The sequence below is a fragment of the Erpetoichthys calabaricus genome, chromosome 15, assembly GCF_900747795.2.
Source record: "Erpetoichthys calabaricus chromosome 15, fErpCal1.3, whole genome shotgun sequence".
In the NCBI taxonomy this organism is placed as follows: Eukaryota; Metazoa; Chordata; class Cladistia; order Polypteriformes; family Polypteridae; genus Erpetoichthys; species Erpetoichthys calabaricus.
In genome coordinates, this window is record NC_041408.2 from 94,553,154 (window position 1) to 94,580,964 (window position 27,811).

The following is a 27,811-nucleotide window of genomic DNA, read 5'->3' on the forward strand; positions in this document are numbered from 1 at the left end:
CAACAGAGCAGCATATTTAACTGAGACGGGAAGAAGATTAAAAGCAAGAAATGGCTGGAACACAAACTTACATCTGATGCAACTGCTAGAAAGGCAGAAATTTAAATGGGTGACCAGAAAGTTAACAAGGGGCTGCCTTGGGGCAGGAAGACTTCTGCTTGTCACTTAAGATGGTCAACTGGTGTAAGTACTGTACAGAAGTCAGGCTCTGTTAAGAAACAGAGAGGACAGGAGGATTCCTCCCAAAACAACACATGCAAACAGAGGAAGTCCACTTGATCCAGGTTGCTGGGGACCTACAATACGTCCGTCTTGTCATCTGACAAAGTACAATGGCTTCACAGACCAACATGGTCAATGTGACTCGATAGCTCTGAACATTTACATAAATGTAATTCTGTCCTGCAGGAAAAAACTCAAGGGTGAGGTTTACAGACCACCACGGCCCTAATGAACTTTACTTTGGGAGATGAGTTAGAGCAAAGGTTAGTGTGGCAAGGAAGAAAGCAACTCGCCAATAGGGCAGAAATGGCAGGTGTACATCATAGAGGTCCAATTGAGCAGCTGTTTCTTTTATACTTCTATGTTTGTTTCATTTTAGAGTAATTATCCTAAGTTTAGGTTGTGTACACCTTTATACGACAATAAAATATACACTAATTGATGTTGAATTGAATGTAGCACAAACGCCCTTTCACACCCACAGACAATACCTGTCGCTTGAAATTAGGAATCCATTTATAGATAGATAGATAGATAGATAGATAGATAGATAGATAGATAGATAGATAGATAGATAGATAGATAGATAGATAGATAGATAGATAGATCTAACAGAATATACAAAGAGCACACAGACAAGTGACCAATTAGCCATTGCACTGTGATGCTGCCTTTGCTCCAAAAACATATTTGCATATTCTCCCCCTACATCTGTGGAACATCTTTCGGTGCTCTTGTTTCATCACAAAGAAGCAGAGATCTCAAAATGTTGCAAGTATGATGAGAGATGGGTACATGGACTGGTGTATCTGTTAGTGAACTAAATGTCACTAACACTGTTGTGACTATTACGCCCTGCAATTCTTTAATGGAAAAGCAAGCTTAGAAAAAAATGGATGTATAGATTATTTTGAACAATGTGACACTGAGGTGAAGGAACTGGACTCTAAACCACAAACTTGCTGGTTTAATCCTTATGTCTATCTGATACTAAGCAAGTCACTTAAACCCACCTAACCAAGTGCAAAAAAGTTAAATAAACAATTGATACATGTGTCCGTACTTAGAAATTGCCTTAGGACAGTGTTTGCTTTAGGAACTTCCCAAATGTACTGTATATAAATTTAATGTTACCTATTTATTGTCAATCAGTCATAACTACCACCTTTATTTTTGCATTAGTTACTAATATCTACCTATGTATATCTATCAGATTAGATAGATAGATAGATAGATAGATAGATAGATAGATAGATAGATAGATAGATAGATAGATAGATAGATAGATAGATACTTTATTATGCTATGTATAACTTTAATGTCTTCCAAAATTTATTTAAGACAAAATATTTTGTTGTTGTCTATTATTTATTTGCAAATAATAAAAGCCCAGGTACTCATATAGTTTCTTTTTCACTTTGAGAGGCAATTGGCTGGCAATACAAAAAAAAAAGTTTCTTTCAATGTTGCACCAACAGAAATGACGATGTTAAAGTATAATTAAGCTACAGGTAGATCAAGTATCGGAAATTAGAAATTCTTAGCTGGTGAAAGGCAATGATTAAAAAAAAAAAAAAAAGGAAGGGTAAGTGCCTAAGAAATCCGATTCTTTATTGGAAATGTAACTAAACCAAAAGGTGTGACTATGGGAGGAGTTAGCTGTTAAATTGAGAGCACATCAGCCTGCAGTGCTCATTCTGCCAAAGGAAATGACAAAAGTTTAGACTACCTGGAAAAAACGGTAGAATTTAACCAAAAATGGATGATAAGGAAACCGTGCGACAAAAACGTTTTCTAAGGTAAGATGCACAACTGTATATGTTTAAATTTTACACTACTAATGTTAAATGATTTTAGATTTTCTAAAGAATAAATGTTAAAATGATATATATTTTTATGCTACAATTGTAAAGATTTTTACAAATCAGAATTATTGGCCTACAACACAATTTAAAATTAGATTTTTTTCAAATAATTTAATAAGAATACTGTATTTCAATTTCATGTTTACCAACAGTATTATGACTAGAGAACAGATGAATCTTTACAAGAGCATTTATTGCTAATTTATGACTTGTTAGTCTGTGTATAACTGTCTAAAAACATAAATTAGCGCTTACTATCAAATATGATGAAAAATATGAAATGAATGAAAAAAGCATTGACTGTCTGAAGTGAAGGTTATTGAAAATAGCTGAAGTTTTGTGTAACACTGATTGGGTCATAGTATGCTATAAAAACATTTGAATAAATGAATGTTTTTTTTTTTTTATATGGCTGTTAAATTTGTTGTTATAACTAAAGTATTTGGTGGAATAGAATTTTAAAAGTTTGTGTATTTGTAAGTGACACCCAGTCCTGGGTTGGTTGCTGATTTGAGTCCAATGCTGAGCACCCTGACTAGATAAGTGGTTGGAAAATGGATGGATGGTGGACATATATTTGTATTTTTAAAACTGTAGGTTTAACCAAGTTTATTAGACTGGACGGTTACACTCTCTTTGTCAAGCGTTTTCAGCACGGCAAAGGTGCTATATAGTACATTGTATTATGATGATTATCTTATTATTATCACTAAATTTATGTTCTCATCATTATGCAAACACACACATTTGTGTAAAATTACTGTGTTGTGTGGGACTAACTCGTTTGTCAACTGTAATTATTATGTTCTTATTATTATGCAAATACCCAAATTTGTATAGAATTAGGATGTTGAATGCAACTAATTGAAGCATTTCACACGAGCAGTTGTGACAGGCTAATTTTGAGTGTGTTTGTGTGGCGGAGATGAGTCTTTCATAAGTGACATCAATATTCAGAGCCTGACCTAACGCAAGGTAGAACAGCCGAAAACATCCCCGTCTCCATCAGGTGTGCATCCTTGCCTTGTTTCTTCTCTGCCTTTGTCCAGACGTGTGAAATCCGAGTCCTGTGATGTGGTCCGCTTCTTACCATTTCATCCATCAGCTTTTTTTAAAACAATTTCTTAATTGTGCCACTATCATACTTAGCTAAATCGTTAATCATTTAAATCAGAGATGCAACAAACAAGAAAGGCATCAGTGGATGCAAGAACAGCAAGTGGGAACATTTGGGAATATTACAGAAAAACATTAAAAATGTACAAATCATACACTTTACGGTTATTTAAAGCCGAAGTGGTTTTAATCTAATTGTATTAGAAGAAACAAACGCTTCTGATTGATAACTTTGGATTTTGAAATTCAGCAAACATGATAAAGATTGATAGATAGAAAGAAAGATAGATGGATGAAAGGCAAAATTAGATAGATAGATAGATAGATAGATAGATAGATAGATAGATAGATAGATAGATAGATAGATAGATAGATAGATAGATATAATATGCTATCTATCTATCTATCTATCTATCTTTCTCTTTACCTTTTTAATATTTTAAAACACCCAATAAGATGTACTTAAAAAATAAAGAGAAATCTTCACAAACCTTTCTATTAACAAACCTAGTAAAAATCTTCCTGAAATACTTGATTGTAGCACCAGATCCAATGAATATGTTGGTTTCATGGACACAACTCACGGCCCAGTGGTTTGTGTGTGCTTCCTGTTGGTTATTATTATTATATTATTATTATTATGGCACTCCACATTGCACCCACATCCCTAATGGTGTGCTTGTTAGGTTACATGGTAACTCTAAACTGGCCCAGTGAGAGGACTGTGTGTGTGTGAGTGCTGTCTGCAATGGACTAGAATTCCATCCCTTAAAGGTTCCTGCCTTGGAACAAGAGCTGCTGGGATAGGCGCTGACCCCCTGTGTCCCTTCATTGGATTAAGTGGGTTTGAGAATAGTATTTTTTGATTTTGATTTGATATACTTTGTTAATCACTGAGAAGAAATTGTCTTTTCATATGATCTTTGTATGGAATAGTATGCTATTTTGAACGAACGAACGAACATACATACATACATACATACATACATACATACATACATACATACATACATACATACATACATACATACATACAGAAAGAGCATAAATATATGTATTTGATCCTAATTTTGTTTGATTAAATATACAGTAGACATCAAACTGCCAAATGCCACAAAGTGATGCATCTGTATCTGTATGGTGTAGTCTTTCAACCCAAAAATCAAAGAAGATACAGACTTGAACATAATTTGATTGGATTGAATACAGTACACAGTAGACAGCAATGACGGACAGAATTGAGAAACATCATAAAATGATGCATTATCTGTACATTTTCTATAAGAGGAGGTTCGGAGTGATGAGAGTACTGAGTGAAACATTTTTAATTAGTTGGTCTGTCCCTAGAAACACCTTAACACACACCTTAATATTGTGCTGTAAGTAGGGTGCGACTGGAATGTTCCTTAAATTAAAATGTACTGCAGGTGAATAATCTATGATCACAGATGAATAAGAACGTCCAGACATGACTTCATGTGCCCTCTGCCATGTAACAAGCGCACCACAGAGTGTCTCTTTGAGTCTCTTTGAATGCGCACGTTTCTGGGTGTTTACGGGCTTTTGTGCCACAGGCTGCGTTTCGCTCCTAAGCCTTTCCCACTTACAGAGCGCACCTGCCTTTTACTTAGGAAGTCCCCCCAGGAAGCTTTTATTGGACTTGACGTAGGTATACTAAGGTGCTCCCCACAGAGGGTTTATTTAGTTGGTGTGCTTAGGCCAAAATTTTTCCACCAGGGGAATTCGTTTAGTGAACAAAGCTGTACCTTATTCTAATAAAATGTCTAATAAGATTTATTCATTATACTTAATAATATATCTTTTTTTAGTTTTACTCTGTATGTAAAGCAACCTTGGGTTTGTGGAAGGCGCTCTATAAATACAACTTACTGTTATTACTATACTATATATATTACCTGGGCCATAACACCCTGTTCACTTTTACAAAACACAATTGAAAATCCTTTTGTGTTTGACCCTCATGTGTATTACTACACAGAAGATGAAAATTAAAGTGCTGCTTATTGATTCTTTCAACCGGGGGTTTTCTGAAGGTTCTTTTCCGCCTTATTTATTGGCAGGTTAACAGAATCAATAAGCAGCACTTTGATTTTCATCTTCCATGTAAATAAGGTAGTGATACACAGGAGGGTCAAACACAAAAGGATTTTCGATTGAATTTTGCATCACTTAACAGGGTGCTATGAAGTAATGAAGTCCCTTGCCACATACTGAATAAATATCATTATATACTCTTAATTTTAAGAGAACTTAAAATCAGAAAAATTTAGACTTCATTTTTATGGTGGTCTTATCAGCAGGCTACTTTGACGTTCCATGGCCAGAAGTGAACTAATTTAATTTCATTTCATTTAATTTAGCGCAGTTCCTTCCAAGCCCTTTGGAATTGTTTGATTTGAATTTGTGCGTCCTTCAATGGAGTGTCACTCACTGCCTACATTTCTTTGTACATTTTTAATATTTATGCCTTTAGATGGCAGTAAAACATCACTTGGTTTCAAAAGACTTGACTCTGAGGCTCACTGTAAATGTAATTTTGGCCTGCTTACATCAAATCCATCAGAAATGATATGCATGTGAATAATGTGGCCGTGCATTACTGGTCTGGACAGATATTGCTGCTCTCCATTTACTTTAATCAGTTTTAAACAACTTTGTTTTTCTGTGTGTTTAAACAATTCTGCGTCTTTATGTGTGTTAATTGTGCATTTAGTCATTTGTAAAACTTACACTTGCAATTTATAGTAACAACTCCTCATTTAGTCTTTTGAAGCTTGACTGGGCAATGTACAGAATGTACAGAATTAAGAACTAGTTAGAGAACACTTACAGTTGTTAAACATTGTTTAAAACAATCATTAATAAGTTAGTAATGAATATCCAGAACAGGTCTCAGATTATTGAAATTGTAACTGGTATATTATAAAATTTGAATGCAATTGTAAAATAATCAAGTCAGTTGAATATGTGTTCTAAAATAAATCTGCTGAGCCTCTGCATTTGTGTTTTATTCTTTTAATAGTTTAATCCTTATGAGAAATTGTCCAGTGGGTAGGGGTCGAGTTTAAATTGTCGATTTTCTGGAATGCCGTACTATTTGATTTTTGATTAAATTGTGCTTTATTTATTGCAATGTGGTATTAAGTTTAATAAAATATATTTCAAATAAATATTTATACAATTTATCAATATCATTCCCAATTCAGGAGTAAGTGGGACCCGTTCCGCCTAAAACCAGTTCTAGATGAAGAAGAAAAGCCAACACATTGTCTCAGATTGATCAATTTTGTTGTGTGCACACTTCTTGGAGTGTTGGTCTTTGCATTTGGATTTTTAAGTAAGGTACGTCAGAAATCACTTTTATAATGCAGTGCGTTTCACTCACTCAGCTACTGTTGTTTCAAGCATTATGGTTTTAGGACAAATCAGGGTATGAATGTAAGTAGAGCAGTGTTAAGTAGTAGTTGATTATTTTACAATGAATCAAAGTTTTGTGAATTTTATGCAGATAAATAATCAGGACAATTCTGAAGTGCTTCTGTTCTGTTTTGCAGATTTCCCTACTGCTAATGGTTACCATCACAGACCCAGAGTCCAGTGCAATTTCCAATAAGCCATTTGGTCTTCTCATTCTTGGATGCACACTGATATTTCCTAATATTCTAACTTTTATTAAAAGCCTCTGGAAAGTTATATTTAAATCCACAGGGCTTCCTTCAAAACAACTTGTGTTCTTTGTAAGTACAAACAAACCTCATTGCATACACGGGAATACTTTGTCCATCTAAAATTTGAGTGAACCCTTAAGTCAGACTGGAATCGATCTCCTCCGTTTATAAAGCCATGTTGGTTGAAATGCTGTGGGGTGTATGTGGCGGCGCAGCGCTGCTCCCAAACTCGTCTGTATTTATAGATCAGTTGGAGATTTTGCAAGTCTGACTGTGAATTTACTTCATGTTTGTTCTTGTTATCTAATGTTATGAGGAATGTCATAAAGTGCCTTATGTGCTGCATGTAACATGTTTCTTATGTTATAATTACTGATAAAGTGACACAATCTATGTTCAGAATCTTACAGTAACAACACCTCACATAGTCTACTGAAGCTTGACTGGCCAATGCTTTGGCAGAAGTATTTATTGTACAGAATTAAGAACTAGTCAGTTAAATTAAATCAATATTTATAATAATAAAATCATTCAAAAATGAAGTATAATAATTGTGTATACATATTGGGCATTAAATTATTTGTCTATTATCCAGATTGTTGCTACAGTATGTGATGTTAGTGGTCCTAATTATAATACCGTACTGACGTTCTCAGTAGAGATACTGTATATCCTTGTGTTTTTTTCCTTGAGTGTTCAGCTTTAGTGTAATTTCTTTTATGGATATTTAATAACAAATGTATTGTTGTCAAATTATTTATATAGAAAATCATAATAACCTTTACACAAAATAAAGCAAAAGCAATAGAGTTACCAGAAGGTTAATGGTTGATGAAATACAATGCATAGAATGGAGACGAATTAAATTTGTGTGCAAAGCTGTGCACCAGCGAGTAATTCACTTTATATTTTCACCTTGATTAAAATAGCTCCTAAAGATAAAGACGCACATAATAGGATGATAAAAATCAATGAAAAATGATGGATGAACGGTAAAACGTGAAACTAATTCAATTTAGCAGAAATCAGAAAATGTTCTTTACATGATGAATAAGACAAGTGGCGCCGTGTCTCTGAAACGCTGACATTTTGCTTGGGTTTATATTTTTCAGGTGTGTACAATTGACCTGCTTGTAGCCTCTGGGATGGCGGCACTCGTTGTGATTGCAATGCCTAAATTTGACATCCTGAACAACACCATGATTTTGAACAGTGTCTGCATAGTGCCAGCAGTTCTGCAAGTAATAAACCAGATGACGCCTTCTCGGAACATCTTGCAGATAATCTGCTCCCTGCTCTCCGTCTTCTTTGTGCTACTCGGCTATGCGATTTTTACTGTCAGCTACGTCACGAAGCCAAATGGGACGACACCGTACCTATATATTTGTGTGGCCATAGGAGGCACTTTATTAGTTTCCCTTAACTGGTGGGAGAACTTCACAGCACCCCTAAAGAACTCCATGCTGCAAAACATCCACAAGAGCTTACATAAATCTAGAGATATTATGTACCTGATTTCCAGCTTTGTACGAATCATAGTCACAGGTATTATCGTTGGAGTGTATTCAGTATATTCAGATAATTCACAGCCTTTCTCTCGTTCTATTTCTCTAACAACAATTAAGTACACGATGAGCCTTTTTGCCATCCAAGTCATTTCCTCTGCTCTGTGCCGATGGCTTTCAGTGATTGCCTTCAAGATGCACGTTTTCCGACGTTCTTTTATAGTACCAATGATATTCACCACTCCAGCCGTTTTTGCATCTTTCTTAATCCTTTTTGGAGTTCGCTACTTATACTTCCAGAATGACTGGCACTTCAGTAACAGTTCTTTAAGTTTTTACTGTCAACAGTCGTCCTCCTATACTGGACAGGCCAATCCAGCAGCTGCCATGCTCTTCATAGATGTGAGCAAAAACTTCTGTTCTAAATCTGCCATAGTGGGGAACAACATCTTACCCAATATACTTCTGGCCGTATCATCGATTGGCTGGTTGTTAGGACTGGCACTTTCAACTATCTACCTGTGGCAGATTAAGATCCCAAGAATCGAAAGGACATCGGAGGTTTTTGTGAGACACCTCTATGAAGGTGCCTTCATAGACCAATCCATGCTGCTCAATGTCCGAATGAACATGGGAGAAGCAGAAACAAACGATTCCCGTGAAAAATGGTAGGTTTGTTTTTCTTGGTGTTCATTTCTCAGATTTTAGCTTAAGGGTCTTTAATAATTCTAAAAAATATGCAATGAGTAGAGAATGGTGTGTAGTTTGTTTCTTGAAGGAATGTACTGCAATAAAGCTTAATTATTTTCATCACCCACTTCTTAATTATTAGTAGTGGACCAGAAGGGCCTGAAAATTACATGCATGTTAAGCTCTTGTCAAAGATGTGACAAAAGAGTCACAAAAAGATTTTGGACAGCCACCCGTATAATTAATCCGGGCTGCAAAAGATTTAAACTGAGAGTACATTTGTGTACAGATTCGCATCTGAAACAGGAACTGTCTTGATGAGGCAAAGATGGTGGATTTAAAGAAGAGGATAGGAAGTCAACTCATTAGGACTGGAACCGGAAGTGTTGTCATCAGGGCCAGGCGGAATTGCCAGTAATTGGTCTGCAGTGGAAAGAGAGAAAGGGTCAGTGTACTCCGCCACCCCCTGGTCTGGCGTGGAATTACCCTCATTCAGGCCCTTTAGCTGCCTCTCATGTGCATGTGTATAACACTTCTCATAAACTGCATTTGTATTTGTTACATATTTTAATAATAATAATTAATAATAATTCATTTTATTTGTTGAGCACCTAGTGCTTCTTTGTAGTCTTAAAGAAAATATCCCCTATATATAAATTATTGCGCTCATTTCTGTTTTACAGGTCAAAGAAAGATCATGTAATGATTTATCTATGCGCAACCATGTGGCATGAAACTTTTGAAGAAATGTTGAAAATCCTAACTTCCTTGTTCAGGTGGGTGTCTAATCTAACTTTACTTTAAACAGATGTCAAACCAGTCCCCACTATTTTAAACAATAACGGTACACAAACGAGAACAGCACATAAAAAGGTCAGGTTTCAAATTGTTTCGGAAGGTCTACCCATAATGTGTCAAACATGACAAGAGAGTGACACGGAGAGGACAAGCTGCAAGACATGAAGATCCATCAAGTGACCTGCACTCGGCTAATTAAGGTCATCGTCTCCTTGCATTTGGAATGTCAGTGGGCTGCTGACGCTCTGAGGTTAGAGGTTCATAGCCCGAGGAGGAAGACAACGGGTTGGCAGCAGGTTTAACAAAGTAACTGAGAATCAGTAGATGCTGGCATAACAAAATAATTTTAAAAATATCTGTTTTATAGTAAATGCATTATTCACACCATCTGGACACTGTAGGGAGTTGCTGCTATTGCTCCCTGTCGTCCATACATACTAAATATTCTGGTCAGAAGTGCACTTTGAGAATCAATGCAGATAACATGTAACAAAAGTGATTGTGATCTCAAGACAGACAGAAGCATTATCCGGCCGAAAAGTGGGGTAAAATCTTAAAAAGCTGCTGCTTGACCCCAAGTAGGAGAACACCATAAACGTATTCAAATTATTACCCTAAGAAGAAGAAAATGATAAAAAGATGAAGAAATATATGCATTGTGCCTTGTAATACATGGATAAAGAGTGTTGGGTAACTTAGCATAGTGCACCTGAAACTGCAGATCACTAAAAAAACAACCATGATATTCTTTAATAGCAGCAAAGCCTTACACAGCGGATCACAGGACAAAGAAAAATATGTGCATAATAACAGTAATAACAAGTGTATATAAAAGTAATACTTTGTAGCATTGCCACGTAAATTTGTATATGGTTTGGTTTTTTTTCTCTCTCTATGTAAAATTCCGTTGCCATTTGAGAATGTGGTAGATAAGATGGGCAGGTTGGATAGAGAGGACCTTTTGGGAGGTACGGGGCTGTCATTGCGATTTCCGGGAGTGCCATGGAAATGGACGCACTATTTAAATAGGGGAGCGAAAAGGCAGCAAGAGAAGGAAGAAAAGAGTTTTTATGGTGGAGGAAAAAAACATGAGCCATTGGAGTCCAGGAGAAAGATTGTATTCGGGGAGCACCACAAGTTCAACACAGTCTGGGGTGGCCACCTCAAAGATTCTGGATATGCTGAGGGAAGTGAACGTTACCGTGAAAGGGATCGGAAGCAGTGTGAGCCGTAAATCTTTTATTCTGGGATTGGCATGTCTAAGAAACTGAACTCTGGAGAAATAGGAGAATCGAATAAAAAAAAAAAAAAGACTAAATCGGACGGACGGTGGGGAATATTCTTGGATATATCATTTAATGCCTTGTGTTTACTGTATATATTGGAAGTGGAATTTTGGGGGATTGTAGAAAATGTATTAATTACATTTTTTTTGCTGCATCTTTTCTCTGTGTGGTTTTGTAAATATCGCTTTTATTATTATAAGTCATCTTTCTACGCTGTGGGAAGGGGCTGAAGGCAGTTTGGGGTTGGCCTGCAATCATCAGTACAATGTTTCACTGTAAACTTAGTGAAGTGTAGTGGATACAATCGTTACAATTTATTTTACAAAGTCTTTTGATTGCTGTTATTTAACCTGTTTGGTTTTGTTCCAAAGGCTTGACAGATACCAGCCCAAGAAAATGTCTCAGAAGAATAAGATGAGTATCGAGGCACATATTTTTTTTGATGATGCCTTTGTTGAAATAGAAGAGTCAGGCAGAAAAAAGCTTGTTGTCAACGAATACGCCGAGTGCCTGGTGGAAGTCATCAGTGAAGTGTACAAGTAAGTCTCTCTGTCCTACTGATGAATGATCTTTATATCTATTAAGTGTGTACTGCATTAGCCATAATTTTAGTACCTTGCATGGATTCTTGAAGCCCCACTTTACTTTATGGAAACATTCATATTAAAGCATAAAGCTTTACATATGCAGTACTAGCCTGGCTCTGCCCACGTAGTAGTGAAACAGAAGAGTGAGGAGGGCCCTGCCTGGCTCCCTACTCCTGACAGCATGCTTCCCCCTCTCCTCTGCCGCAGCCTCTGTCTCGGATTAGCGTGAATATATCGATCCTGCAAGCAAACTATGATAGTTAGCGAGATGACAGAAGTCGCAAAATCAACCGGAATGTTCAAGCAAATTATAGAAAAAAAGCCTGATCTAAATCTATTAAGTAGTTCTCTCGTGAAAAGCGGACAGACAGACATACAATGGATTTTATATATTGTACCAGTAACGGCGCACTACACAATAATGTGCAGTTGAATACACTTGACTTGAGTGTTCATAGTTTTCCTCCTCTTTCTTGGTACGTTTACCATTCATTTACTCAGAGGTTGATGCGCTTGCTGCTTCCTGAGCAGCTCTTCTTTTCTCCACCCTAGCGGCCCGCTTCTTCTCTTCTTCCGTTGGCATCTTTTCGCGTTAAAACTGATGAAGTCAGTGTTTATGTTGCAATTACTTAGTACGTTTTCTTTAATTTTTCACTTAAGATGGCACTTAAGTCTTCAATCTGCCTCCAGAATGATTTAAGATATGAAGAGGTAGGATTTGTGACTGTGAAGGTGGTAGAGATGAGAACGGTGCCCGTACGCATGCGCCACAAGGCCACTCTGCTGCGTGCTACTGAGAGTTGATTCTACAATAAACTAAAAATAAAAAGAGGAATAACCTTGGAGGTCAATCATCACCCTGAAAGCAGGCAGCAGACATCACGTAGTATATGTGTACTAAATTTCAGGTCAATGGGTCAAACGGTTTGCAAGCTACAGGTGACAAACAAACATATAATACGCTACCATGGCTGTCTAAGAAGATATACAGAGATTATTCAATGTGTTTATGTTAGCCAATATTGCACATTCGAATACAAGTTTTAATTTCACTTGTCTTTTACTGAAAATTACACTTGATTCTGTTTATTTTGTTTTGCGTGCTAAGATGAGTTAGTTAGGCAAAAGAACTGCAAGATGACTGTGGCTAGAATTGACGTTTTTGATAAACATTAGCTTTACTATAATGAGGAAAGGAAACCCCAAAATGTACCTATGAAGCCTGATTAGTCCCACTACAATCTTACTGGGAATGACTAAAATCTTTCTTACAGTTCAGTGTCCCCTTCTACAGCAGCAACAGAAACTTATATAATAAAATCCAACAATATGGGCGATTATCCGGGCTCTTTGAGTTTACTTAGAGGATTTACTGACAAACACTTTGATTACTCCTTGCACACACCTAGTACACCTGGGACCTTATAAGATTATGAAATATATCAGATACAGTTTGCCTCTCAGTGGCTTTGGAATACCCTCATCTTTACAGTGGTGATAACTGTGATATTCCTCTTTAGGGTCTTTACAGAAAAGAAGAATTCCAAATTAAATGATGATCCTGACAATGTAATAAAGCATGACATGATTAAGACTCCTTATGGCGGAAGGCTCTGTTACATGCTTCCCGAAGGCAATTACTTGTACATCCATTTCAAGGATAAAACCAGGATTCGCCACAAAAAGAGATGGTCACAGGTAATGAAACACCTCTCCTATTTTAACAGTAACTGGTCAGTCAGCACAAGATCAGTAGGGAGGCAGTGCGTTCACGTCATACATACAGGATCACACCACTGGGTCTCAGCGAGACTTAAATATACACAATATGTTCAGTCTCATTGATATTATTTTGTTTTCTCAGATCATGTATATGTACTACCTTCTTGGATGGAAACTTCACAAAAAATATGCAGATGCTTATGGAGGGGATGAACTAAATGAAAATCAAGAGTATAAGGTAAATAATGCTGAGAAGCCATCTATATTACAGCAAGTGTGGTAATGTAATATAATACCGCTAATTATCCAAAGTATCACATCCACTTGCACTACACAAGGAATAGGAAATCAATCAATACAATAGTTAGGTCTTAACTGTACCATTAAGCATGCATTTCTTCTTTAAAAATAATTATATTATCTTTGCTATGCAGGTTTTAACATTCTTCTCAATATATTGTATTAACAAATTGCTGTAAGTCTCTGTGTATACATTGTAAATTTACAACCCACTAATAAAGTAACCAATACTGACTGACATCTTTCACAGAAAGAAAAACACAACACGTACATTTTGGCACTGGATGGTGACACAGACTTCCAGCCATCTGCACTGATGCTGCTTGTTGATCGCCTTAGAATGTACCCTAATGTGGGAGCCGCCTGTGGAAGAATTCACCCTACTGGAATGGGTAAGGAAGCCTCCCCCCCGTCCTGTCTGTTACTCTGGCATTACATATGGATCAGCAGTCAATCATCTATGTTTTCTATCACACATCAAGCAAAATGACCCCTTTTATGGGGTAACTAAAAAGATTACAATATCCAAGCTTTCGAGACAACTCAGGCCCCTTCTTCAGGCAAGATGTAATGATTCGAAACCTGGAATATTGTCATCTTTTTAGTTAGCCCATAAAAGGTGTCATTTTGCTCGACTTCTCATTGCTTACGACACATCAAAAATGAAAACTGACTGATTACAAATTTGCACTTTATGACTCTTGCAAATGGCTAATTGTGCAGCTTCTGTACCTATGAAGATGTCAAGAAAAATGATACAACAAAGTTAAAAGCAAAGTTTCCACTGTCAGTTGTATTAATTACTAGCCATGCCATGCAGCTCCAGCTGCGTAGTAGTGAAATAAGACTAGGACAGTGGGGAGGACCCCACCTGGCTCCCCACTCCTGACGTCACGCTTCCCCCTCCCTTCGGCCCGCACCCTCTGTCTCGGATTAACATGAATATATCGCCCCTGCAAGCAAACTATGATTCTTAGCGAGATGAGAGAAGTCGCAAAATCAACTAGAATGTTCAAGCAAATTCTACAAAAAAGGCCAATCTAAATCCATTAAGTAGTTCTCTCGTTCACTAGCTAAGCGGAGGTAAGATATGCCCCAAGGCTGGTGCGTGGGTGAGGAGGGCCTCACCCCCTTCCCCTCGGCCCGTTGCATCTCTCACGGAATTGTGCAAATAAATCTGTACAGCTAGTGAACTATGATACTTAGCACAATAAAAGAAGTCGCAAAATCAACTGTAATGTTTAAGCAAATTATAGAAAAAAAACAATCTAAATCCGTTAAGTAGTTCCCTTGTGAAAAGCGGTGAAACAGACAGACGGGTGTTAAATTTTTTTATATATATTAATATTATATTATATTATATTATATATATATATATATATATATATATATATATATACACACACAGTAATCCCTCGCTATATCGCGCTTCGCCTTTTGCGGCTTCACTCCATCGCGGATTTTATATGTAAGCATATTTAAATATATATCGCAGATTTTTCGCTGCTTCGCGGGTTTCTGAGGACAATGGGTCTTTTAATTTCTGGTACATGCTTCCTCAGTTGGTTTGCCCAGTTGATTTCATACAAGGGACGCTATTGGCAGATGGCTGAGAAGCTACCCAGCTTACTTTTCTCTGTCTCTTGCGCTGACTTTCTCTGATCCTGACGTCGGGGATTGAGCAGGGGGGCTGTTCGAACACCTAGACGATACGGACGCTCGTCTAAACATGCTGAAAGATTATCTTCATGTTGCTATCTTTTGTGCAGCTGCTTCCTGAAACGACATGCTGAACGGTGCTTCGCATACTTAAAAGCACGAAGGGCACGTATTGATTTTTTTATCTGTCTCTCTCTGTCTCTGTCTCTCTCTCTCTCTCTCTCTGCTCCTGACAGAGGGGGTGTGAGCTGCCGCCTTCAACAGCTTTGTGCCGCGGTGCTTCGCATACTTAAAAGCCAAACAGCCCTATTGATTTGTTTGCTCCTTTGAAGAGGAAGATATGTTTGCATTCTTTTAATTGTGAGACTGAACTGTCATCTCTGTCTTGTTATGGAGCACAGTTTAAACTTTTGAAAAAGAGACAAATGTTTGTTTGCAGTATTTGAATAACGTTCCTGTCTCTCTACAACCTCCTGTGTTTCTGCGCAAATCTGTGACCCAAGCATAACAATATAAATATAACCATATAAACATATGGTTTCTACTTCGCGGATTTTCTTATTTCGCGGGTGGCTCTGGAACGCAACCCCCGCAATGGAGGAGGGATTACTGTATATATATTATATATATATTATATATAGAGAGAGAGCGATGATGTGGTTCAAAAACTGATCAAGTCTGTATTTGATTTTCAGATGACACAAAAATTTAATTTATGAGCTATATTTTAGACTACTATTTAGAAGCTAACTTTCAGAAGAAGCATGATTGTCTGTCAGCCCTTTGTAAAAATAAAAATAATAATAATAATAAATCACTAACAGAACAAGATACAGAGGACAGAAAGATATGAAAGAAGTTGATCCGCTGTGGCGACCCCTAAAGGGAGCAGCCAAAAGAAGAATAGTAATAATAAATTACTATAACACAAAATTCTCAACCTGTTTAATCCAGTTCTGTGTTGTGAGGTGGGGCAGAGGCTATCCCAACAGCAGTGGGCTCAGGACATCCGTCTAACCTGTATACAGAGTCAGCTGATGCACACCCAGACGCACACCAGCTGACACCACTTACTCTAATCAGCATGTGTTTAGGGATATGGAAGAAAGTTACAGTATCCAGATGAAGGCCCACACAGGCATGGCAAACCCCCAGTAGCCGAATAACCAGGAGCAGGGCTGAAACACAGGACATTGGATCAAAGGAGCAGCAGTGCAACCATATATTTGTGAGATAAAGTGTACTAACACCATTCATTATATTCCACACTGTTGTTGTTGGAAAGTGATGTCCGATCAAACGTTTTTGGTATACTGAAGCTCTCACCATATTTTTCACTTCGGTAAGATGTTTAAGTTAATACATTGACAGAATTCAGAGCAGTTTGGAGAGCTGAGGTTTTCATGCCAACTCCATCAATTCGTCCACCTTCTGCCCTGCTTTGCCCAGTTCAGGGTCACAGGGACAGGAGGTGTGAGGCACCTATGGCAGAAACAAACCCTGGATGGACAATTTAGAATTAGCAGTTAACCTACTTAATGTCTCTGGAATGTGGGAAGAAAATCGTCAGTAGCAGTCCTACAGATAAATGTAAATAAAATTAAAATTGTTTCTGTTTCCTTTGTTAATACATTATATAAAAAAGAAGCATTTCGAGATTAGCCAAGACTAGAAACTCGGCTGCTGCTTAATTTCATTATGGCAAATATAAATTCAGAATGATATACAATGGAAAAAGAAACTGACAAGCACTTGATTTATGAGCTGAGTGTTTTAGTGATGAATATTAAATAACTAAACCCACCATAATTTGCATAATGGAACAAGACTTGACATCCGTTTTAATGGATTAGAACAAAGGGGAGTTGACAATTACCCCCTGAATCTCCTTAATACCACACAATTTCCGATACAACACAACTTTGTACATTGCAGCTGCTTCTGCTTGAGCCATCTTCATGGAGTGTGTCCACGAGTGAGTAATGCGAGGCAGCTTGCCATTTATTTCTGTTACTAACATAACGGACAGTGTGATTGACTGAGAATTACCAGACATACTTCACATGTTCCAACACTCAAGTGCATTTCTTTTGTTTTGAATACATAAATGTTGTTTCCCAAAGGGACATTTAATATATCATCTTGTGTTTCAGTTTCAGTTTCAAATACCAAAAGGACTTGTACTATAACATTTATTTAAAAAACGTGTAATTCACCCATGAAATTGTTTTATAAAACTGGAGAGTTGCAGGTAACACACCTAGGTGATTAATAAGCCTGGAGTGGCACCTGCTTCCCATTTGTGTCAAACTATCAATAATATGATAAAGAAAGCAGTAAAATGTATCTACTGCACACATATTTATTTCTTAAACACATTTATTCTAGTGCAGTGTTGTAAGGGAAACTGGCCTCCATTCAGAAAGCACAGGACCAGTTTGCAATTGCCAGCCAACTTAGCCTGTACATTCTTAGGACATGAGAGGAAACCAGAAGAAAATCCCACAGGGAGAAAGTTCCAGCTTCACACACACAAATGACAGCTCTAATGTCAAAACCAATTTAAAGCCATAAATGGATAACTGTTTTTTTATCATTATTTTCCAGGGCCTTTGGTATGGTACCAGAAATTTGAGTATGCAGTTGGTCACTGGCTTCTTAAGACAGCTGAACATGTGTTTGGATGTGTGCTCTGCAGTCCTGGTTGCTTCAGTCTGTTTAGAGGGTCTGCCCTCATGGAGGACAATGTGATTAAGCGCTACACCACCAAAGCAGCTGAAGCCTCCCACTATGTGCAGTATGACCAAGGTAATGAGAGTTGCTGCCAGATTAGCCAACAACTAAGGTTTGAAGATTCAAATTAAAAATATGCAAACAAACACTGAAGTATATTCAAATGTAGCTTGATGTATCTTGGACAAGCGCTATGTAAATATAAGAGACATGAATATCCCATGCAGGCTCACCCTATTTAAAGGGGGCTTCTACACAATCATTTTCTGGAACTGATACCTGGCCGAGCAGGTTCTTGTTAGGACAGTGAACCATTAAATAAACCATTTCTAAATCTTGTTGAGCCATGTGCACTGGCACTGTGCTTGCTACATCATTGTTAATATTTTTGTTTTTTTTACTTGAGGGGAGTAAATTTAAATCAAAGGAGCTATGGGCGGACATGTCATGACACTTCTTGTGCTCCTCAGGTGAGGACCGCTGGCTGTGTACATTGCTGCTTCAGCAGGGTTGGAGAGTGGAGTACAATGCTGCCTCGGATGCCTACACCAACGCTCCCCAGGAGTTTAAAGAGTTTTACAACCAGAGACGACGCTGGGGACCTTCATCAATGGCCAACACCTTGGACCTTCTTGACACAGGTGCACTAACTGCAAAGAAGAACCCTTCCATATCAAGGCCGTACATTGTGTATCAAATTTTTGCAATGGCCTCATCCATTCTGGGACCTGCCACCGTATGTCTCATGATTGCAGGTATGGCCGAATTATTCAATTTTCTTGTTTAAACTATGGAGTACACTCAACAAGATAACTAAGATTTTTGCCTTAACGTATGTTTTGTGTTTCATCCTAGGGTGTCTTCAGTTTATCTTTAACCTGGCTGCTAATCTCAGCCTGTTCTTGTCAATTCTTCTCCCTGTCCTTTACTTGATTGTCTGTTACACAACAAAATCCGACACACAGATCAACGTTGCTGCTTTGCTGAGCATAATCTATGCATTCCTCATGACGGCCACTTTTATTGCTATTATTGGTAAGTGAAACGGATCTTTTCCATAGGACTTCAACATAGCCATTCACAGTTCACAATCACGTGTGAACAGCATGTTACTCAAACAGTCTGTAAAATCACAAAAAAAATCTCCTGTTTAATGATCACAAAAGAGACAATATTTTTGTTTCACCACAGAAGATCTATGCTGATTACCACATGAAATAAATGACTTAGTGATTAACACAATGCACATAAAAATACATTGACATCCTCTAATCGTGGGGTAGGACATATCAGCAGTCAGCAGTGTGTGACTTCTTTCTTTGTTTATCTCTCTTTAGGTGACATTGTTTCTTCCAACACCATCATGTCTCCCACCGGCCTGTTCTTGTCAACTATGGGCTTAATATATGTAATCACTGCCTTAATGCACCCCCAGGAATTCCCCATTCTGATCTATGGACTTCTTTATATAATCTGCGTCCCAAGTGCTTACCTTCTATTAGCCATTTACTCAATGACAAACATGGACAACGTCTCATGGGGAACCCGAGAAACTGCAAGCCCTGTGAAGCAAAAGAAAAAGATCAGCACCAAAAAGCATGTGAAGTACAGAAAAAGCTGCAAGTGCTGCTGTTGGAACCTGGAATTCAGTGTCAATGAGGAGCAGAAAATAACGGAGGCCACAGAGACAAAAGGATTATTAAATGATAAAGACAGCAGGTACCCCACCAATGTCAATCCAATTCATAGCTGGACAATTCTGTTACATGTTTTCGACTAAGCACATTCCTGGCCAAGATCTGCACATTTCTAATTTATGTGAAAGGAGCATTGAACACTTCTAGCTAATATTTATTTCATTAGAACAGATTACTCATCAGTAATAAACAGTAAATATTTTGAATACATTAAGAGTGTATACAATTTAATGATGTGCTGATCTGAATATCTATCCATTGGTCTTTCACATCTGTTTTCTAAAATGTTCCATTAAGGACAGTACAGTAATGTATACGTTCACATTTTTTTACAGTGATGAAGAACAAACCGACGATCTTGTTTCACAGGATTCCAGAGTACAAGAATGTAAGTAATATAATGGACTATGATGAATATTGGTTCTAAGTGTATCAGGAATTTGTAATGCTATTTTCCATAAAGCACAATGCTGTTTGTACCAATTACATTTTTTTCAGTAAACATCCTAATGTAATTCAGTGTTTCTCAAACCCCTTCTGGGTCGAGGACTGTGACTGGTGGTTTGGGGGTTGCTATTGTTCATACCGGTGGTGGACTGCACTCGATTCACCAAGGGGGAACCTTGACAACACACCGCCACCACCACCTTGTTGTTCACAAAGACACTCGTATGGGGAAAAAGTGGGTCACGACTCCAAAAAGGCTGACAAACTCAGTTCTGAATGATATTTTCTGTAGTTAAAGTGAGATTTCTTTTCGTTTTTTAAGGCTGGATGGAACAGCTTCAGACAAAGTCTGACGAAGTGGAGCTTGTTGAAAGAGATATCGACAGTGTAAGTTCATCTCCCATATATATTTACACAATGCTTTTCTTGGCTTGTCTTCAGTTTGTGGATTTTGGTCCTTAACAGATAAAGGATAACAGGGCCGTTACTTCAAAATACAAAAAGTTACCAAACACTTGTGACAATCATGTCTGTAGTATAACTCTCAGGGACAAATGGCGTCCCCAGTAGTTGTATTAAATAAATTTCTACTTCTTGCCAGTTAAACCATTGTACTCCTAGATTCCATGAGTTATATTCTGTTCCCATTTACACAGAATTATGAAAAAATGTTCACAAAAACAAATCCTTGAGCACAGCTCATTGTGTTCTAAATACTGAAAATTCAAAGCAAACCATTTACTGTATGTAATAAAAATTAAATGAATGTTACATACGTATGGATGCACACGCTCTAAGTGATGTTCCAATTTTTGTTTCAGATCGCTGTATGTTTTTTCTTTATATTCTTGAATGATGTGTGCTTCAGTATATTATTTCTAAGCACACGTTAAGACAGGATGGTTACACCATAATGTAAAAGCACTGACTAAAGTATGACTGCAGTGACATTCTTAGAATAAAGAATTGTGCTTGAATCAAGTGAAGACAAAATGAACAAAACAGGCACATCATGGGCAGCACAAGCTAAAGTGCGTCACTCTTCATTGTACATTAAGAGGAGGTTTCAGGGCATCCCTTCAGTTTGCTCATGAAAGAAGATTGGAAAGAAGCTTTAACTGCATGTGCATATGGAGTCATGTGACAGTCAAAGATAAAATGTGTTTAAAAATATTCTAAGTGGGATGTGTGACTGACTCTGACCGACCTTTGCATTTCAACAGGATGAGATGCCTTTCTGGACTGGGCTTATCGAGGAGTATCTTGAGCCTCTTGAAGAAGATAAAGATAAACAGGAGAAGATAAAAAAGGAACTGAAGTCTCTCAGAAACAAGGTGCGCTCCTTAGAATGATTTCTGCCAGCTTCTTTGTGTTAGCTGCTGTAGTATGTAAGGCAGTTAGCCCTGCACTGGCTAGAAGAAGGGAGACTGAGGGCCATTGCCAATATTTTTCACATCTGATAAAAAGAAAAGTAAAATGTTGATTATATGGTCTAAAATTCTCTCGTGAGACTATTTTATTTTTCCATTTGGGGTACATTTAATTTGTTTATTATGAATCTCATTAGTATGATTACTATTAGTAATAGTAATAGTATAAGTGGCACAGTGAAATTCTTATATGTATGTCCAACTCACATGCAATACATTGGCACTGTACAGCACCATGATCACAAGATTATATTTAAAGACAAAACTTTACTAAAGTACAGAACTTCATTTTATTTAATAAATAACACAAATTGGGTTATTCCGTACTCTGGCACATCTTTCCACTTTTTCTAAATGCGTCAATTCATCGGTTTTCTTTTTTGTTCCCATATGCAATACAAAAAAAATGTATAATAGTGCAGTGGAAATTTCAAGTTTCAATTTTAACCCGATTGAGACATTTTAGGGCTGCTTGAACACATTTGGGCATCTGCAGCATGAGGTCTCTGTGTGTTTGTCTGTGGCATACTTTGAGTACAAAAATGAAATGAACAATATCAATTCATCACAGGAACTTCTTTTTAATTGAACAGAATTTGCATTTTGCTATCCAAAGCGAGTAGAACAGCTCCTTTTTTGAAATAATGTTCCAAATAAAATCTATGGAAAATGAAAATAATTAGTTACAAACATTTTTAGATATTTTGGAGAGTAAGATTGTGCTATTTAGGACACAGCAACTTTGTCTTTTAACAAAATCCTTCAGTTTTTGGGAATCAAATAAATATGCCCAGTATTTGAAATATTTTTTGAAATTTAAAATCACTTTTGAGAAACAAAAACAAAACAAACATAATAAAGGTGTTACATAAAGAAAGAGAGGAGATACAGTGAAGACTAGCAATCTAGCAAACTGTCAATCATGGAGAATCCACTGAACAGGATCATCTCCAGACAGAGGAGCAGCTTCAGCGACAGACTGCTGTCACCGTCCTGCTGCACTGACAGACTGAGGAGATCATTCCTCCATCACACTATGTGACTCTTCAGTTCCACCGGGGGGGTAAACGTTAACATTATTCAAAGTTATTGTCTGTTATACCTGCATTGTTACAACACTTTAATTTAATATTGTTTTTATCAGTATGCTGCTGCTGGAGTATGGGAACTTCCCCTTGGGATTAATAAAGTATCTATCTATCTATCTATCTATCTATCTATCTATCTAGCAATACCAGACCCGTCTTATCTTACATACTCCAAGTGCATTTCTCACACTCACGTCTTCTGCTGTTGTGTTTTATTTCAGTGCACTTTCCTGTATTTCATCATCAACTCTCTGTGGATAATTGCAACATTCTTCCTCCAAGCTATTGGGAACACAGTCAGCATAAGGATACCCAAGATCTTGTTTAATGGCACCAGAGCGGAGGACATATTTGTTGATCCCGTTGGATTTATGTTTCTCCTGTCATTCGCTGGCCTTGTCATTCTACAGTTCGTTGCCATGCTCTACCACAGGTATGGAGGTGCACCTCTTTGGAACTCATTCACAAGATGCTTTTTCGCTTCTGTTTGCGTTCACGTTAACTCTCTTATAAACTCCCAATTAGGAATGGACACTCTACAGTGGGGGCCAAAAGTTTTTAGAAGGACACAAGTGTTGGTTTTCACAAAGTTTGCTGCTTCAGTGATTTTAGATTTTTTGTCAGATATTTCTCTGGTGTACTGAAGTAGAATTACAAGCAGTTCACAAGTTGCAAAGGCTTTGATTGACAATGACATGAAGTTTATACAAAGAGTCCATATTTGCAGTGTTGGGCCTTCTTTCTTTTTCAAGACCTCTGCAATTCGCCCTGGCAGGCTGTCTGTCAATCAACTTCTGGGCCAAATCCTGAGTGATGGCAGCCCATTCTTGCATAATAAAAATTTGTCGGTTTTTCTTTGTCCTCCCATCTCTTGAGGATTGACCACAAGTTGTCAAAGGGAGTAAAGGTCTGGGGAGTTTCCTGGCCATGGACCCCAAATTTCGATGTTGTGCTCCCCGAGCCACTCAGTTCTCACTTTGGCCTTCTGGCCCGGTGCTCCATCACGTTGGTCACCAAACTGTTCTTGGATAGCTGGGAGAAGTTGCTCTCAGAGGATGTTTTGGTCCCATTCTTTATTCATGGCTGTGTTCTTAGGCCAAATTGTGAGTGAGCCCACTACTTCGGCTGAGAAGCAACCCGACGTGACATGCAAGGCAAGCGTGAATCTCTTCGCTGCTCATTTAGTTAATCATCACACTCTTATAGTGGCTCATTACTAATCAGAATGTCAAATGAAGTCAAAATAAAAACGGTCTTTAAAGCTTAACAAATTTTGTGGGAACTTGACGTAATACCGACGACATTTTCATTAGTGAAGCAAATCTGTGCTCAATTCAATCAGGATGTTTTATTTTACCATTAAGACTCACCTGTTCTTTACTTTTCTCTTCTTTTGTCAGAATCTACACCTTCATTCATCTAATATCCTATGTGAGAACAGAAGCAATTCCAAATTATACTGATGCTAAAAAAAGGCAAATCAGTGATGACTTGGACATGGTAAGGAATGAATTCCCTTAAATTAAGAGTATGAATACGCAGCATTTTAAAGCCAAATCTGTTTTTTTGGTTTAGTTTAAGGAAAGTTACTTTATGTCATAAGTAGTCATCCTTTTTATTCTGAATGTATTTGATACTCAGTGCACAGATTTGCATTCTTTGGCATGGCGATCACTCCAATGTTCAATTTTAAAAATTAAGAGTTATAATGAGCAATTTAAATTTGGCCTCACAGACACACAGATAGCGATGGAGATCATGCTCATCATGCCACTTTTATTGAATTTAGTCGGACTGGCAACTAAAGCACAACATCTTTAGTCACAGAGTTAAGGAGTAAAGATGTGACACGATGTTTTGTCTTACCAGAATGACACCTTCCTCAGCACCGTGTGATTATAATGTTGGCATCAGCAGAAGACCGACTGCGACGGGTAGCCTGTGACTTCATTTAACAGTATTTCTTGAAAAGACTTGAAAACTTGGGGGCAATCTGTCCGGTTCTTCACTTACTTCTGCACCATTAATGCTACCTCAGGAACACCGGACTGACGGAGCTTCCTCCAACCACCTAACTAAAAAGATGAAGAAATCAAAAAGATGGAAAAGGTGAACCTTTGACTGATAACCAAGTAACAGAGCTCGTGTCGGGGTGGCTTTTGTTTTTTTAACTTTTTGAAAAGCATCAGTGCAACAAACCTGCCTATCAAGTAGAGGAATCATCTTTGTACTTAAAAATAAGACAAAATGACACCTTCAGCCATGTTCAGGGACACTCCTTTCTAATCACCAGTTCGTGCCAAAAGATGATCTGATATCTTTAATGAGCATATGAGTGACAAATGTGTCACATTGCAAGATGAAACTGAATAATCTGAATAACTAAGAGCTCGATTAATACATTAACAGGTGATTTTTATACTGAACTTTCTTGCTTTATCATAAGGCTAAAAAGTAGCAGCACTCTAAAAGTCCATACTTCTCACTGCTTGTTATTTGGAAAGTTACTGTGCAAGGACACAAACTGCTGTACGGAGGCAAAAAGCAGCAATTAGAAGAGGTTTGTTCAAACGCGTTCAGTTGGTTTACGTTTATAAAATGGCTTACTAGCTGAATAAAACTCAGACCCCATCCCACACACCTTTCTTATTCCTTCTTTAACCATATGCCCCCTTGGTAACCCCTAGTGCCATACCCTGTCTGGTGAGTGGCAGAGAATCAAAGAGAGATTCCGTGAACAAGACTACTTGTTCATTACCATCTGTTCAAGTTTTTGAAGTTCATTCCCAGAGATGTTCCTGGTTTGAAACAAAACGGTTATTTGATCAACGCCTCCAAGTCCAAAAGACACAAGACAGAACTTTATTTGCCCCCCCCCTGATCTGCGTGGTGCATACAATTTGTGTGTAGTAACATGAAGTGACACTCTCAGACTGGGTTAGTGGCATAGCAAACTGTGGAGGAGTGCCAGTCCATCATAGGACCCACTCACACGGGGCAAATGTACAGTTGCCTGTCCTATGTAGGTGGAAAGCCAGCAAGTACAGGAGAGAACATGCAGAGTTCAAACAGACCACAGCCACTGGGAGCAGGGTTCAAATCCAGTGATGCTGGGTCTGTTAGGCTAATTGTTAAAATGCTCATTTCACAAATTCACTGCTCGAGGTGTGCTTGATTAGTTAGTCGTGAACTGGCACGTCCCTCAGGGCTCTCGGGTTCTCAGATATTCCTGCAGAGACAGGCTGCATCTCCCTACACCTCACATTAGAAAACCGAATAGGAAAAGGTAGGAGCAAATTATACAAGAAAATCTGTTTATTACGAAAGATGTAGCAGCGTTCTTATGTTGCCCGATGCATCATTCATGGCACACTTGCCAGCGTAGACATTCGGAGGACTTGTTTAAGTCAGTTGCCTTTTTTGACTGAAAGCCGTTCTTAAATATTGTGCAATCGTTTATTAAATCAGCCATTGCAGGAGCTCTTAATCTGTAGCTTCATCCAAGAATAAGGGACCATAAATTCAAGTGCAACTCTTAAAATATTTAATAGTTAAGAATGGGAAAAGGCTGCTATCCCTTATTGAACATGAAGCTTATACAAATTGCACAGTAACAGAAAATATATATATAGAATTGTATTTTTCTATTATTATTTAATGAACAATGATAAAATATTGTATTTAATATGTTGAAGCATTTTAATGAGTGATTTTGTCAATGTAATCTCCTCAAAATATAAAATACTGAAGTTGTGTTCAAGTTCAGGAAACGCGTGAGGACTTCTTGTAGTTTGTCATTTTTCAGAAATGTTTACATGAGCTGCCGTGTGTGTGTGTGTGATTTATATGAAGGACTTAACACTCCCTGAATAGAATGCCAGGCTCTCTGTGACCGGGTAGCCATTGGTCTGCCATCAAGCGTTTGGGCGTTTTCTGCCTTGGCCTTCTGTGGAGTCTGAAATGCTGCCCACGAACCTTTTAGAAATCAATCTCCATTGTCAAGTCCAGAAAGAGATTTTTGAAAATTGATCAAGGACCGTCTCCAGCTTCCCTGTGACCCAGCCATGGGTAAGCAGGCTAAGAAGATGGATGGATGGATGGATGGATGGATGGATGGATGGATGGTTAGCGACGGCCCGGGTGGTTAGTCAGGTTTAGTCAAAGACTGGGGAGGTTTGTACTGAAACTGTCGTGTTGTCAGTCAAAACAGAATTAAGAAAAGAATCTAAAAAGAGCCAGAGGCTGATACTGCTGTCATATCTGTTGGTTGTTAATTTATTTATGAATGTTTGCTCCTTGTCGCTGTTTAATGTCATTTAAGTAAATAAACTGCATCATTTTTGTAAACCTCTGTTTAATATCTTTCCACTGGTTCTCCTCTTTATTTCAAACTACACACCGGTTTATGGCAGATTTTACACTCTGGGGACATTTTAAAGCCATTATTCATTCAGGCGAGTCACCCGAGAAGGGGTGTGCGTTTAGAGGGTGTTTAAGTGGGTCACTCTGGTGAGACACACCAGGCATCAGTGGTGGCATCAGAAGCTGCAGCCGTATTGCTTTCTGAATTTTATTTTGTGTGCCACCCTTCACAGCAAGTGGCATCTCAAACCTCCTAACATCGGAAACAAGAAGGAAACCCGAGGTTACAGTCCATCAGTCCTCATATTGGAACAAAGGAAGACGAAGATGCCAAGCTCACAGATGGCCACCAGGCTCAGAGCTCAAAGTCAGGGAGCCAATGGGCTGATAATATGAAGACAAAGAAAATGAAAAAAAAATTCAAATGACCACATCATCTCCCCCTGGAAAACCTTCCGTTGCAACTGAAATGCTGCTAAAGACCACCGCAACTGACGATCGTCATTGTCCATCCCACCCAAACAGACAGACTCACCGCCAACCTCCATCAGCACACTGGAAGCTTTCCTCTCCAACCGACTAACCATTTAATAATACATTGATATAACGGGGGGG

The 27,811-nt window shown here is 38.0% G+C and overlaps 1 protein-coding gene and 1 long non-coding RNA gene across 2 annotated transcripts in view; one reads left to right on the forward strand and one right to left on the reverse strand.

Annotated features, from left to right (window-relative positions):
* Window positions 1-27,811, reverse strand: part of LOC127525970 (uncharacterized) — a 495,457-nt gene that overhangs the window by 137,632 nt on the left and 330,014 nt on the right. The gene's annotated exons all lie outside the window — the stretch shown is intronic.
* LOC114666008 (chitin synthase chs-1-like) lies at window positions 1,932-25,054 on the forward strand. Its single transcript, XM_028820706.2, has 19 exons — window positions 1,932-2,021; window positions 6,431-6,566; window positions 6,779-6,961; window positions 8,005-9,065; window positions 9,771-9,863; window positions 11,543-11,710; window positions 13,279-13,456; window positions 13,623-13,718; window positions 14,031-14,172; window positions 18,047-18,247; window positions 18,643-18,927; window positions 19,028-19,207; window positions 19,510-19,891; window positions 20,205-20,257; window positions 20,639-20,703; window positions 21,540-21,650; window positions 23,056-23,267; window positions 24,235-24,334; window positions 24,704-25,054. The coding sequence occupies exons 1-19, from the start codon at window positions 1,981-1,983 to the stop codon at window positions 24,728-24,730; spliced, it is 3,714 nt and encodes a 1,237-aa protein (XP_028676539.1). The 5' UTR covers window positions 1,932-1,980; the 3' UTR covers window positions 24,731-25,054.